This window comes from Impatiens glandulifera, chromosome 4 (genome assembly GCF_907164915.1).
Source record: "Impatiens glandulifera chromosome 4, dImpGla2.1, whole genome shotgun sequence".
Classification (NCBI taxonomy): domain Eukaryota; kingdom Viridiplantae; phylum Streptophyta; class Magnoliopsida; order Ericales; family Balsaminaceae; genus Impatiens; species Impatiens glandulifera.
Genome location: NC_061865.1, coordinates 22,123,706 through 22,139,192, shown reverse-complemented (window position 1 = coordinate 22,139,192; position 15,487 = coordinate 22,123,706). Strand labels below are relative to the sequence as shown.

At 30.3% G+C, this 15,487-nt stretch overlaps 1 protein-coding gene and 1 pseudogene across 1 annotated transcript; one reads left to right on the top strand and one right to left on the bottom strand.

The window, feature by feature from the left end:
* The first annotated feature begins 1,892 nt into the window (after window positions 1-1,892).
* Window positions 1,893-2,588, top strand: LOC124934943 (secreted RxLR effector protein 161-like). Its single transcript, XM_047475429.1, has one exon. The coding sequence runs from the start codon at window positions 1,893-1,895 to the stop codon at window positions 2,586-2,588; it is 696 nt and encodes a 231-aa protein (XP_047331385.1).
* A 2,548-nt stretch (window positions 2,589-5,136) lies between these two features.
* Window positions 5,137-15,272, bottom strand: LOC124934942 (annotated as a pseudogene).
* Between the last annotated feature and the right edge of the window lie 215 nt (window positions 15,273-15,487).

Here is a 15,487-nt window from a genome sequence, read left to right as displayed (position 1 = left end):
GACAAGATGACAAGGTCACCTTTCAAAGGAACGTTTGATAGGGCTACTGGACTACTGGGCGTAATACATACTGATGTATGTGGTCCAATGAGCACTGAAGCTAGAGGTGGCTATAGATACTTCATCACATTTAATGATGACATGAGTAGATATGGGTATATTTACCTTATGTCACATAAATTAGAGTCCTTTGAAAAGTTCAAGGAATTTCAAAACGAAGTAGAGACTCAAAGTGGCAAGAAAATAAAAGCACTTCGATCTGATCGTGGTGGTGAGTACTTGAGCCACAAATTTGATCATCATTTGAAAAACTGTGGGATAGTCACACAGTTGTCTACCCCAGGAACACCTCAGCTAAATGGTGTGTCTGAAAGGAGAAACAGGACTTTGTTAGATATGGTCCGATCAATGATGAGTTTTGTTAATCTTCTGGTCTCCTTCTGGGGATATGCCCTCACTACCGCTGTACTTACACTAAATAGGACTGCGTCAAGAACTGTAAACAAAACTCCATATGAGATATGGATTGGAAAGGTTCCAAATTTGTCTTTTCTGAAAATATGGGGATGTGAAGCTTATGTAAAGCGTTTACAAACAGAGAAGCTTGCCCTAAAATCAGATAAATGCTTTTTTATAGGGTATCTAAAAGGAAGTTTTGGATATTACTTCTACAATCCAACTCAGCAAAAGGTGTTTGTTGCAAGGGATAATGTCTTTTTAGAAAGAGAGTTCATTTCCAACAAGTCAAGTGGGAGAAATATTCATCTTGAAACAGTTCAAGATGATGAAGAGCAACAAACTCAACAACAAAATGACATGGATGATGTCGATGTAGAGATGATTACTTTTGAAGGCTCAGGGCCTCAGAACATCCAAGAACCAGAACAAGAGGATCTACAAACAGTTGTAGATCATGTTCCGGATTTAGTTGTTGAACAAGTTGAACCCTCTCGTAGATCGGAAAGGCCAAGGGTACAACCAAGACGTTATGATGATTTCATCTTAAATGTAAGCCTTGATGTTCTTATGCTAGAACATAGTGAGCCTTCAACCTATAAGCAAGCAGTGACGGGTCTGAAATGGATTCGATGTTTGAAAATCAAGTATGGGACTTGATAGATTTGCCAGATGGGGTAAAACCCATAGGAAGCAAATGAATTTTCAAACTCAAAAATGACAAGGATGGAAATGCATCTGTTTACAAGGCAAGACTAGTTGCCAAAGGTTTTAGACAAATTCATGGTATAGACTATGATGAGACATTTTCACCAGTTGTCATGATTAGATCCATTAGGATAATCCTATCTATTGCTACATATTATGACTATAAGATATGGCAAATGGATGTCAAAACCGCTTTTCTAAATGGTTTTTTGGAAGAGGATGTGTACATGACACAACCTAAACGTTTTGAAGATCCAAATCATGCTGGGAATGTATGCAAGCTTAAGAAGTCCATTTATGGACTTAAGCAAGCATCCAGGAGTTGGAACTTTCGATTTGATGAAAAGATCAAAGAGTTTGAACTCATTAGATGCGAAGAGGATCCTTGTGTTTACAAGAAGTTTAGTGGGAGTAAGGCAGCCTTCTTAGTCTTGTATGTGGATGACATACTACTTATTGGGAATGACATTCCGATGCTAGAGTCCGTAAAAGAATGGCTGAAGAAATGTTTCTCAATGAAAGACTTAGGAAATGCCGAGTACATACTTGGAATTAAGATCTATAGAGATAGATCTAAGAGGCTTCTTGGATTAAGTCAAGGAACTTATATTGATAAGATTCTTAATAGATTCAAGATGCAAGATTCCAAGAAGGGATTTTTACCCATTCAACAAGGTGTATATCTCATCAAGACGTAGTGTCCTAAAATACCTGCTGAGCTTGAAAAGATGAACAAGATCCCATATGCTTCTGCTATAGGATCTATCATGTATGCCATGGTATGTACACGTCCAGATGTTGCATATGCTTTGAGCATGTGTAGCAGATACCAATCAAGTCCTGGAGAAACACACTGGAGTGCAGCTAAGAATATCCTGAAGTACTTAAGAAGAACAAAGGATGATTTCTTAGTATATGGGGGAGATGAAAAATTGATCGTACAAGGCTATACTGATGCAAGCTTTCAAACTGACCGAGATGGCTTGGAGTCTCAATCGGGTTATGTCTTTATCCTTAACGGAGGAGCTGTGAGCTGGAAGAGCTCCAAGCAAGGTACTATAGCAGATTCTACAACAGAGGCTGAGTACATTGCTGTTAGTGAAGCAGCAAAGGAGGCCGTTTGGATTAGGAAGTTCCTAGATGAACTTAGTGTTGTTCCTAGCATTTCAATGCCTATCGACATCTATTGTGACAACAATGGTTCCATAGCTCAGGCAAAGGAACCGAGTTCGAGCTCCAAATCCAGACACGTTATGAGAAAGTATCACCTTATTCGACACATCATCACTATGAGTGATATTAGGATGTGTAAGGTGCATACTGATGACAACATTGCAGATCCATTAACCAAACCTATGCCTAGGCCCAAGCATGAGAGTCACACTAGGGCTAAGGGTCTCAGGCACATTGGAGAATGGCTTTGAGTTTGCTTTTGTATTTCATTATGTATTTATGAGTGTTAGACACCAGTTTTATGTTTGACTTGATGATTTTATGATATATGATATTTCATCCTTATTTATATTGTTTTTATCGAAATTGATTAATATGTCCAAATAATTCATTATTAATAAATGGGATCACTTTAAATGTTCCGGTGAATGAAACCCCATTAAGTGAAATGAAGTTTTGAATTATTAAAAGTCTATAGTTTGAAATCATCAAATGGACATAGATGGTTTTATAAGTTACTTTATTGTAAGCTGATTGATAGCGTCATGTTTCATGGGCTATAAGGACATGGAGATGTCTAGTCAATTACATATATGTGTATGGATGATACATGTAAGACTGACCCACCTTAAGACTCTCCAAAAGAGATTGTAGAGTTTTAAGTTAAACCATGTTTAGTAGATTCCTCAAACATGAGTATGTTGTGGCCTCACTTGATGATTGGTATTTCTTTGACACTGTTAAACGCTTTCCGTAAAAGGGAGTTTTAAAGGCAGTAGTTGGGATTGCTAAAAATTGAGTGGGAGCCGTAGTCATACAAGAATGGAGAAGTCCTCCTACTTCATGTATACTGTGATACATTGAACAGGAATGGTGTCTCGGCCACTTGAAGAGCGAAAACTGAAAATGCATGGCCATGCTCGGATGGATTAATATGAATCATCCGTTTAATTGACAGTTCAAACTCAGAGTTTAAGAAACATATTTGATAGAAAGGTATGAATGTTACCATATCATCAAATAAGACATTAAGAGACAAAGGTATCTTATATTGCACACTTGTTTAAGGACAAGTGTGAGATTGAAGGAATTGTGTCCTTTAATTTAATGTGCAATGACTAAACGTGGATAGGACAAATTAACAGATATAATTTAATCCGATTACTTTAGGAGTCGTAGTGCTTTGCTAAAAGCCAACTACGATTAATGGGGTTAAACCTATAACTATTATAATCGGGTCCTATGAGGTCACACACTTAGAGTTGACCGACTAGACAAACGAGAAAGATGGTTAATTATTAATACATATTAGATATTATTAATAATAAGAAATATTATTTATTTGTGAAATAAAATAATATTTAATTAATACATATTAGATATTATTAATAATAATAAATATTATTTATTTGTGAAATAAAATAATATATAATTAATGGTTAATTATGGAGTTAAGATTGTGAAATAAAATAATATATAATTAATGGTTAATTATGGAGTTAAGATTGTGAAATAAAATAATATATAATTAATACATATTAGATATTATTAATAATAAGAAATATTATTTATTTGTGAAATAAAATAATATATAATTAATGGTTAATTATGGAATTTTATTTAATACAAAAAGATTCACTTATTTGCAAGAAAACGAAAGTGAATAGAGAGAGAAATGTTCCACTTTTAAAACGTCTTTTGTTATATTACGGTGAGAACTCCAAGAGGAAGAAATCATCTTTTAATCTAGCAATTGGATTGCTTCTCCTTTGTCTTTTTCGTCCTAGCAGTCGAAAGTAAAGAGATCTAGTCGGGCTCGTGTGGACCAAGTAGAGGAGCAACACGTGGGGCTCTCGATTATTCATTACTACCAGATCTGATCCGGTTCACGCATCAAAGGTATATTTATATAAACTATATATCATGATTTTATCAATTATGCATTATCATATGATTAGATGTTTAGATTAGATTCATAAATTATTCCGCTGCGAACATCTAATTAACCTACATGACTACCACCTGAAGTGGCATTTGAGATTTCCCATGCAGCTTCTTTCTTCATATCAAACTCAGCAGTTTGCAGCATATTAATAAGAGGACCAAATAACTCGTATCATCGATTATATCCTACCACCATTAAAAGAACATAAGAGAGCCATTTCATGGTTTCTATATATATTCTGTTGAGAGATGGTTTAGGGTTTAGGGTTCAGGGTTTAGCTGACTATTTAAGTTCATCAAAGATTAACTTCGTCATTTTCAGATGACGGTTTAAACATGGTTGGGTATTGTTTTGTCAAATTATTCGGACACTTTAGGCAGTATTGTTGACACAATTGAGAACGATTTATCCATGACTAATTGTATTAATACAAAAAATATAACTTTATGAAAATAAACTTTGTCCAATTAAACAGGAAACCATACATAACAAAACACAAACCCAACCCAAAATTTAGAATCACAGACTGTAATAAAATTTGTAATAAATATAGAAAGTAATTTTTATAAGTCAGTCACATCTATTCCCATGAAACTCTATATATAAATTTAGGTAAAATAATGTGTTACAAAATAAGAAAATTTGGCTTCATCAAGAGAGAAAGCTTGATGGAGAAACAGGTGAAGAATTTTAGGATCTGGAAAAAACTGTAAATGATTTACAAAACTAGAATTCTCTATACAAAATGGCTTCAATGAGAATTGAGAGCTTATTATTATTATTTTTTGGAAAAAAGCTTATTATTATTGATTACAAATAAGAGAGTTAGTTATATTTAAGATTAACTAAGATGATTATTGCTCAAGAGGAATCTATTCTAGTTCTAGATCAATCTCTCTGATTCCACATTCTATAGCTTAAGACTCACTTCCTCCTTCACCCTTCCATCGACTATATTCACAGTGATGTCTTCTATGAGGGCATTATCATCCGCCTTTATCCATTTCCCAATTTTCATGTTTCCAAACATTACAGCATCCCCGTATACCATTGCAGAACTTATCATCCATTGTATATCAATATCTGCCTCACCCATTATGTCATCAGCATAAAATGTATCATAGTCATACACTTCCTGCATGCATGTATAATTTCATTTATTTTCGAAAATTGTTAAAAACACAAAGAAATCTTCATTTTTTTTTTACCAATTTCACCGGCCCATAATTCTGGGGCACTAAAAGCATCAGCTCCTCATTACATATAGGATTAAGATTACTCCTCATAACAGTTGTTTGTGCTTTCTATATAAAGTTGATCATAATAATATTTTCAAAATATACAAAAACCGGGACTGGACTCAACTCACTCACCTGCTGCCCGAGAGTAAGAACAACATAAGGATTACTCGACATCATATCTCTGACAGCTAAATTTGTGCCTTTAACCACTTTTATCTTGAGCATTCCTATAAATTTCACAATTCCTTCCTGTCAGTCAGCCACCCATCATGAACTCATTATTATTTATTTAGTATGAACAGAATTAACCACACAAAAAAGATGTAAATATTTGGATAGAGAATGACTACGGAATGAGATGAACTAGACTGCAAATTGTTGCTTGACTTCTTGTTGCGTAACTGACCTGAAAGTAGAAACAACCAACCCTCTTAATTCTTATCACAACTCTATCAACATTTTTAAAATATCGAATACTAAGTAATAAACATACGCCCACTTCGGTCTAGAGAACCACAATATGCACAAAAACGATTATCCTTTTGCATCTATAGATCTTTCAATCTTCCTTTACCTACAAAAATCAAGTAGTAGTAAAAGGAATGATATGAATTACTCCTTTGAAACCCTAATTGAATTCAAATAGATACTTGATTTACTCATTTCTCTGTTTCAGATTCAAAATCATCAAAACAAAACGTTTCCTTTTTACCAGTCCGCAAGTTTCCTCTACCGATGTTGAGAGTGTTAAACTCTGTCGGATTCTCCTCTTCAATTTACATATCCATCAAAACGTTTAACTTCTGCTTCCATAGATCAATGAAGTACAAACCCATGTGTTGTTGATTGTCATCATCTTTACATAGATAAACTTGTAAGATTTCTTTAAAACCTTAGATCCTGCATCCAACATAATATCACTTGGATAATATTCATAACTTAGAATACATAAGAATGAATTGAGACGAGAATGTCATACCTTAGCGGAGCAGAAGGATCGGAGGGGATAGGGTTTGAGAGAGAGTCGAAACCCTAAAAATTGGAGATTTAAAATGAGGGTCAAAATTAGGCGCTTTATATAGTATGGAAGACACATATTACATAATGCGCGTATATGTAATATGCGTCTTTCAATGTACGCATATTACATATTTCGCGTAAGTGTAATTTGCGTAAGTGTAATCCGTGTAAGTGTAATTTGCATAAGTGTAATCCGCATAAGTGTAATTCGCGTAAGTGTAATTCGCGTAAGTACAGTCACAGGGGCAAGACAGACATTTCGCAGAGCAAAAAGGCCCATTTTACAAACATTATCAGGCGAGGGCCTTTTTTTGAAATTAAGGCTATTATATGGGCCATTTCATCAAATTTCCCGAAGAATGAGTGAGTGAGTGACTTTTTTTTAACGTTGTATTTTGAATGAATATGATAGTAAAAAATCAAAAAGAGTAGCGAGGGATTCTGCCACTTTTGGGAGGCAATTTGATCAGTTGTCTCCTTGGACGATCCGGGGTCATTCAAAAATTGAAATAATTAAGAAAGACCGTGATCATTTCCCTATCAATAATTCTTCGTCAAATCTTTAAGAAACCCAAAATTAGGGTTTTTCGTTTGTTTAGCCCAAGGTGCGATGAAAGGTCGTCTAGGAGGAAAATACGAACAAAAGCAGGAAAAAATATCAATGTTGCAATTCAAAGTCCATTTTCAAATTTTCTGTCATTGGCGCTAAATGTCTTTGTTCATTATAGGATCAATTAGGTGAAAATGATTAATTTAGAGTCTTTAAAACAAGAAAATAACTTTTAATTAACTAAATATTATTTTACTAATTGATAATATAACCGCATCTAACTTTCAAACTACACAACCTCATTGATTTTGCACAATTTAATAACATGACTCATTTAACAAGATATATATCTCATTCATAAATAAAAAAATTCAAAATCACCTGAAGAAAAAAAACTACCAAATCAAATAAGCGATTAATAAAGAATTCATGTGATCCTTTCCAATTATCTTGATTTCAAGATAAAAAAATTTATCCATTTCAATTATCTTGATTTTAAAATTTAGAATTCATTTTATACTTTCAATTTTTTTAATTTCAAGATTAAGAATTCATTCCACTTGTATCATCTTCATCATAAATATATGAATAGACAAGATTGACTGAAAAAAATCATAATCTTACCTTTTTTTTTATTTAAATCAATAACAATGACTTAAAATCATAATCTATTAAATGGTTTATAAATGAATTTAAATTAAAATGTACTTAACAACTTAATTAAAGGATTAAGAATATATATATGTAATACTTAATTTTTAAAGTATCTGAATTGCCGGGTCGAGAACTGTGGTTAATTTGGATATTTATGTGAGAGTAAATGGATACTTGGGTCGGATTGTGGGTTGACCCGCCCATAAACTTAAAACGGTTAAAAATAAAATTTAAAATGCTCTTTGTATGTTTCGAACTTGCAACCTAACAAAACAAGTACAACCTTTAACCAAGTGTGATTGAGATGTGGTTTGCCGAAGGATAATAGACCGGTATCATTTGAAAGTGGTTAAACATATATGAATCAAATATTTATTTGACCAAAGTGTGAGGTCACGATGCTAATTATTAAAAAATATGAATCAAATATTTGATTGACAAAGTGTAAAGTGTAAAGTCACGAGATGAGATATTCATTCGGAAAAAATATGTGATGAAACATGTGAAAAAATAAGTTGTTTTATCGAATTGAATAAAATGTGGAATGAAAGTGTTTTGTTTTTTATTTTAATATATTATTCATGATTTATTAAGAATTTTAAACATTAAATATATATTATTATAAATTTTTTAATTTATTTTGTTTTTATTCTTATCCGTGTGCGATAATTTTCCTAGTTTAATTAATAATAAAGTCATAGTTATTAATTAAAAAAAAAGTAAAGTTATGATTTATTTTTAACTTTTTAAATTTAATAATTTTAATTTTTATATATATTCTATTTATAATTGTTAAACTAATAATAATACAATCAAACAATTTTATTTTGTAATATTATAATGAAATTTGTAATAAGATTAATCATTTTAATATATATATAATTAAATTTATAATATTGTTATTTAAAATATATAATTTTTTTATTTAAATAAGTTTATAATATAAAAAGTCATTATATATTTTAATAATATATTATAACTATATATGAATTTTCAATTTCTCAAAATATTTAATTATTATTATTCTCATTAATTATATATTTATTTATTAAATATTTTAATACTTACTCAAAATAAAATATATTATAAATAAATTTAAATATTTAATCTTATTAAAAAATTCAAAAAAAATTATTTTTTCAAATTAGTGTATTACTTTTTATTTTATTATAAAATAATTAAGTTAAAATATTAAATATATATTGAAAATAAGAATTTATAAGAAATTAAGTCACTTTTGAACATAATTAATTTTGAGCTTTTTATAATATTAAATTACTTTTGAGAAGATTTATATATATACATATATTATTTTTCTTGATTTTTTTTAAGAGTGATAATGATTTAATATTGTTTGAGATAATTTTATTATAAAACATTTGTCAATTTTTCTAGTTCTATTTTAATTTTGATAATTAATGAGTAAACTTAATATATAAGTTTTTTTATTATGTACACTTTTAAGGAAAAATACAAACAATTCATATTTGAAGAGCTTATTTTTTCCAATTTGTCTACCATTTAACGATGAATATATGTATTAGTACTTGTTTATTAATATTATTAATAATATATATAAAAGCATGAAATATACCTCAATTTATAATATTATTAATAATTTTAAAATAATATTCTGAATTTTTTTAAAAAATCAAAAGGAGAAGTTAAAAGCAAAATAGGTTTAATTAAACCCTAATTAAAAAAATAAATAAAAAAAATAATAATTTGAGATTAAGATATTGTATTTATTTTACCCAAATTAGTAAAAAAAAAAAAGGTTGAAATAATTTAATTATAATTTTAGACATAAGTTATTTGTAATTTATGACTTAAAATAATTAAATAAATATCCCAAAATACCCAAAAAAAAATAAATGAACATAATTTTTATTATGTTTACAAAAATATTTGTGTATTAATTTAGTGAAAAAATATTAAAAAAAATTGATTTCAAATAACCCTTTTATTAAAAATAAAAACTGATAATCTAGTGTGGCTGAAAATAAGGGAGTCGACTGGAACATGATTTGTATCCATCGGATCAGCGCTGGATTTTCGTACAGCGCCCAGAAAGAAGTCACGCATCCGGTTGTGACAAAGGAAGCGCGCGCCCAGGTCCACACTGGATCAACTAACGGGACGCTAACCCCGTTAGCCCATATGCCTGAACGCTAGACGGAATGCCTAGCGATGGACGGAACACCAACGACACATTTATTTAAACAAAATGACGATGTTTTGTTCATCTCTTCACGAGGCTAGAGTAACGCGCTCGACGATGACGACTTTCCAGAAGCTCCATCTTCCCCATGTTTTATCCTTATCCACCCTTGAACTAGGTTGGTGAAGACAAAATATAAATCGAAGGATAATGTTTCAGAAGCTAAATTCGATATGAATTTGACTTTGAAACCGTCTTAGATTGAGTATAAATACTCCTTATGTGTTCTTCTTCCAATCCATCGAACATAATCCACTAAATACAGCCTGCTTGAAGAACTTTGAAGAAGCTCCAACGACTGGTTTTAGAAGAAACTATTCTATCGTTCTAAACTTCGATCCAGAGCTTTGTAAAGCTCCATAAAGATCATTGGAGTGTTCTCCAATCGCTGGTAATCTTCCAGGCCTACTGTAATTCAAGTTGTGATTCAAAATTAGAATTTTTTAAGTTTGATCGGGTTGATTTATTTAGGGTTCAATTTCGTGCTTCCTATAGTTGAAACCAATCCCTAGATTTATAAGTTTTCCGTCGAAAGAGATTTCATCAATTCAACCACAATAAAAAAACTCAAATTTAATTTGAAAATCTGGAAATTTTGAATTTCGTATTATTGAGCTTTTGCTTTTGAATTTTGATTCAAATAGTTGCCTAACATGTTTGTAAACATATTAGGATAATTTTCAAATGATATTACATACAACCCGATTATGTTTGATTGATCTTAAATTTTAGAAAAATAAAGATTAAATTTTAGTTTGAAAAGTTGTTACAGAGCTTATTAATGTTCTTGTTTTGGTCATGATCGATTGTAAACATCATTTCGAAGTTGTTGGAACAAGACATGGCCTAATTCAAAACATCCCAAAATTTTCCCTAAAAATTATTTTGAAAAAACAATCGATTTAGATTTCGATTGATTGAGTTTAGGATTAGGGGTTATGATCCCTACATTCAATGGAGTTGATAGCAACTTACAAATCATGTTTTCATGATCTGTTTTAAAAGTTACAACTGCAACTTTTGAACCAAATGAAGAATATTTGGTGTTCTTGGACAGAGTCCTATACGATCGAGGACCGAGGATTCTTGGTCCTGATTGAGACCGAGAACCGAGAAAACTAACATAGGACTAAGACCCATGACCGATGATTCTGAGTAAGGACCGAGACCTAGGACTAGTGTTCTTGAGTTAGGACCGAGCCCTAGGACCAGTGTTCTTGAGCAAAGACCGATAAATTTGACCGAGGATTTTCACCTAGGACTGAGAGGTCTGACCTGGGACGAGCCTCCTAGGACCCACGGCCGAGAAATCTAGATCTGGTATGAGACTCTCAAACCTAGGACCGAACAATCTGAGTTCAGGACCAAGCCTCCCGAACCCTCTAATCCTCTATAGCACCCTCAGTCTAGATCGAGCCCATCCGATCTTCAACCGATAAAAACAGACCAAAGCCCTAGGACTCGAGTCCTAAGCCTGTTTGGTTCCACTTTTCAAAACCCAAAATTATTTTTGTAATTTTGGAACTCAATCTATTTTAAAATAATCCCGAGAGATCAGAAAATGATTTCAAACTTATTTTTAAATTCTAATATTTTTTAGATCTTGTTTGTACTCAATCTTATGCAACTGCAATCACATGTATGCACTTTTAAATAATTTTGTATAATTATTTACGTAATATAAACTTATCCTTGTTTAGGACCCTAGATTACTAATTAAAGGAAGTAATGTTATAAAAAAATCTTTTGATAGCTAGACTTTTATAAAAATACAAATGTTTTTAACGGGCGTGGAGGACATATTGCGGAAGTCCTTTCCGAGCGTAATCAAATAACAAACCCTCTTTGGAAACTCTAGTATAAAGTGCGTTTAGATACGTACATTTTACTGATTTTTCTAAAATCATTTAACAACTTTATTTTCAAATAAATAATATTTTTTTAAATTAATTATTTTTATTAATTTAAACCAGATTTCAATAAATCGTTTTTGATTACCATAAATCCCTAAATTATTAAAATTTGAACAAAATTAATTATGTTTACATAATTGATTTTAAAAGTTGTCAGATACCATTAAAAACATTATATATAAATATTTTATTTTAAACAGATGTCTGACAATAAACCAAAGTTGAGACGCATTGAATCTCGAGCCACCTCAAATCCCCGCGTATTGCCATATATTATTCGACACTTGCTATGCTACGGACCTAAGGACTTTTCCGTTGTTTATAGGATTGTTGATGTTATTGTTCTATCATCATTTATAAACTAGTTTTAAGAAAACATATATTTCATGACAAATCTATTATCATGTATATTCTCATATAAAAACACACATATGTAAATTATTAATATCATCTTTTTAATTTATTTATTTTTCTAAAATATTTATTTTTTAAAAATATTAATTTAAATTTTTTAAACATAAGTAATATTATATATTTATAAAATAAGAATTAAATAAATATTTATATAAAATGTTGATAGGTAAATATATATATATATATATATATATATATATTATAATAATAAGTAATTTTAAATTTTAAAATTGTGTAATTATTTATATATAATATATAAATGAAGATTGGAAGAATTTATTTTTATAAATGTAGGGATGACTAGTAATAGTTTGTTAAATATTTATCATATTAGTTTAAAATATTATTATAATTATTAAGTTTTTTAACATAAAATATTGTGTCATAAATAATGATATTAATTAATAATTGTTAAAAATAAAAATTAATTTAATACAAAATATATAAATAAATTTTAATTTAAACAAATTTAGTTAAAAAAATACACATGTTAAAAAAATTAAGAAAACAATACAGTTACAAATAATTAATTATTTTTTTAAAATATAACATGAATAATTAATTAAAATATAAATAAATATTTTAAACTGATCACCTTATATTATAAAGTTAGTTAAAAATATATATATATTTTTTTATTTTTCTTATAATAATAGAAAAAGTAAAAATAAAATATATCTACTTCTCTACCTAACTAGATAATTAAACAAAGCTCAATAATAAAATTATCTCTATACACATTCTATAAATTATAAATTATTTTAGACCGTAAATTATATGTAATGTATAAGTTAAATATATTAGTGTTTGGCTTAAAATAATATAAAAGTTATAAAACATTAATATATTATTATTTATATAAAAATATTTTGTAAAATTAAAAAGTCACATTAAAATTACATAAACTTAATTTTTTTTTTATCTCAAATTAGGACATAAAATAAAAATAGTATAATATTTATTTTGTCCAATTTCTCAAAATCATAGTCACTTACTAAAAATACAATAAATAAAATAATATGACTATTATATAACAAACATAGATACTATAACATTTTTCATCACGTTTAAAACCTTATTTATCTCATATAACATTGAATAAGAAAGAGAACACATATGAAGAAACTTCATGTGCCTCATTTTTTTAAAAGTTTCAGAGATTTGTAAATATCGACAATTGTGCAAAGAACGAATTAAGATGTTATACTTAATGGAATTAGGGGAATCGTCACAATCGACCATTTCCATCATATATCTGATATATTCGGTTAAGGCCGTTAAGGCCTTTGATTATCGAAGTGAAAGTGAAAATATGAGAACGAAAATCATTTTTCAATAGTAATGGTAACATTTGTTTGGCTTAGTTGATTTCAACAATTTGCAATAACAGTTAATTAGAGAGTTGAAAGTGATGAGATTTAACGAGATTCCCTTTTCGCATCTCTTTCAGAGTTTCAACATATCTGAGTTAAGTGAAGGTTACCTTCTTTAATAAGTTTAATATAAGTATTAAAATTAAATTACAGATACGTCATGAATATACAAAATTTTGATTAAACAAGTCATTACCATGTTAAATGTGGCATAATCTTCATTTTCTAGCCATGGAATTACATGCAAACATTCAACAACGTTGGCAACCAGGGCTGCTTGTACAAGAACACAAAATTCCCCCATCAACATAGACCTATAAGTGGCCTCGTTTGGATTTACATTCTCTTTCATTTTCTCAACTACAGAAAACACTTCATTTATTAAAATTGTGTATGTAAATACATTTGGAACCCTCCATTTGTTTAACCAAATGAAGTGATTCACCTACAACACCAGTTTTGCAAGTTCAATGAATGAGGAATTAGGCTTGCATTTGTCAGAATTTCAAATAAGCTAAATCTAATTAATTGGATATCACAAGTGCATCGATAACTACATTGTATAATACTAATACTGAGCTAACCCAATTACGTGTTAAAGCCAAGAGCAAATCTTCATTTTACCTGTAGCCTAAATCTCTTATATCTTGGATAAACTCAACTGACAATAGAACCCCTTTCAATAATAACATTGGTTAAAACAATGTGAATTGATCAATTTTTTAACAACAATGGATTAACATTCATAACCCACAAATAAAATGTCAAAGGGTGTGGAGAGTTTTCTTGATTCTGTAAAATGATCAGGACTTTATTAGGATCCAAGCTTATCAGTAAAAATGATTAGCCTTGAGTTCATGATTTAACAGTAAAATTTTTAATTATAAGCTTTGGTCGGTGGGTGAAAACTGATAGACGTTGAAGATTCGGGCTTTATGGAGTTGATCACGAGTTTCGTCATTAGAAGAGCACATAAGATTCGCAAATATAGGGACGGCTCCATTATTTTTTTTTGTGAATGGGAACGACTCCATTATCAATAACTGTCAATCATTGTTATGCTGTTCTGCACAACTAAACATCAATTATCTACCGGGAGGGAGAGAACTTGATGGATGTTATCAAAGGCAAGATTTAAGGTCAAAATATCTAGGGTCCTTAATAGATTAAATGTATTGTTCATCTTATTCTTTTAGAAGTAAAAATAAAAAGAAGATTCAAGAAAGCCAATAAAATAGTTGTGCTAGCTTACATCTTCAGACAATTAGATAGAGCCATATTTCCAAGCCTAAATCCCCATAAAGGAACGGTAAACCGTTCTTAACAGCATCACCAGAAATATACAACAATGGAGCGGAAATCAACACAGATGTATATAGAATTAGCAAATAGGAGCGGAATTTGAGCAACCATGTACAAAATAAGTTTTATTGTGAAGATTCATAAATTATAGTAGATCAGCATTCGATACGGATTAAGAATGTAACTTACGGTGATTTGAGAACCAGTGTTAAGTACTTTTGGTCCTCACACAAGACCTCCAGTACATACGCACCATCCGTAGCTATCGTCCTCATCAAATGCTGGGCCACTTCAAGCACCATCTTCAGGATACAGGCACTAGGCTATATGTGATGGCTGATTCAAAGCTGGAAAGGATGAATAATTTACCTCGCAAGCTTTGCTGGGTTTGGTCGTGCCATTGCAAATGTGCATCAACTGGTCAACAAATTATATGAATCATTAGTATATACATACTTGATGCATGATAATATCCACCATCTAAAAATGGCTTCCGGTAATTCCAACAATTTCACAT

Coding starts and splice junctions, on each gene's coding strand:
- LOC124934943 (XM_047475429.1), top strand. CDS start 1,893: ATGAACAAGATCCCATATGCTTCTGCTATAGGATCTATCATGTATGCC.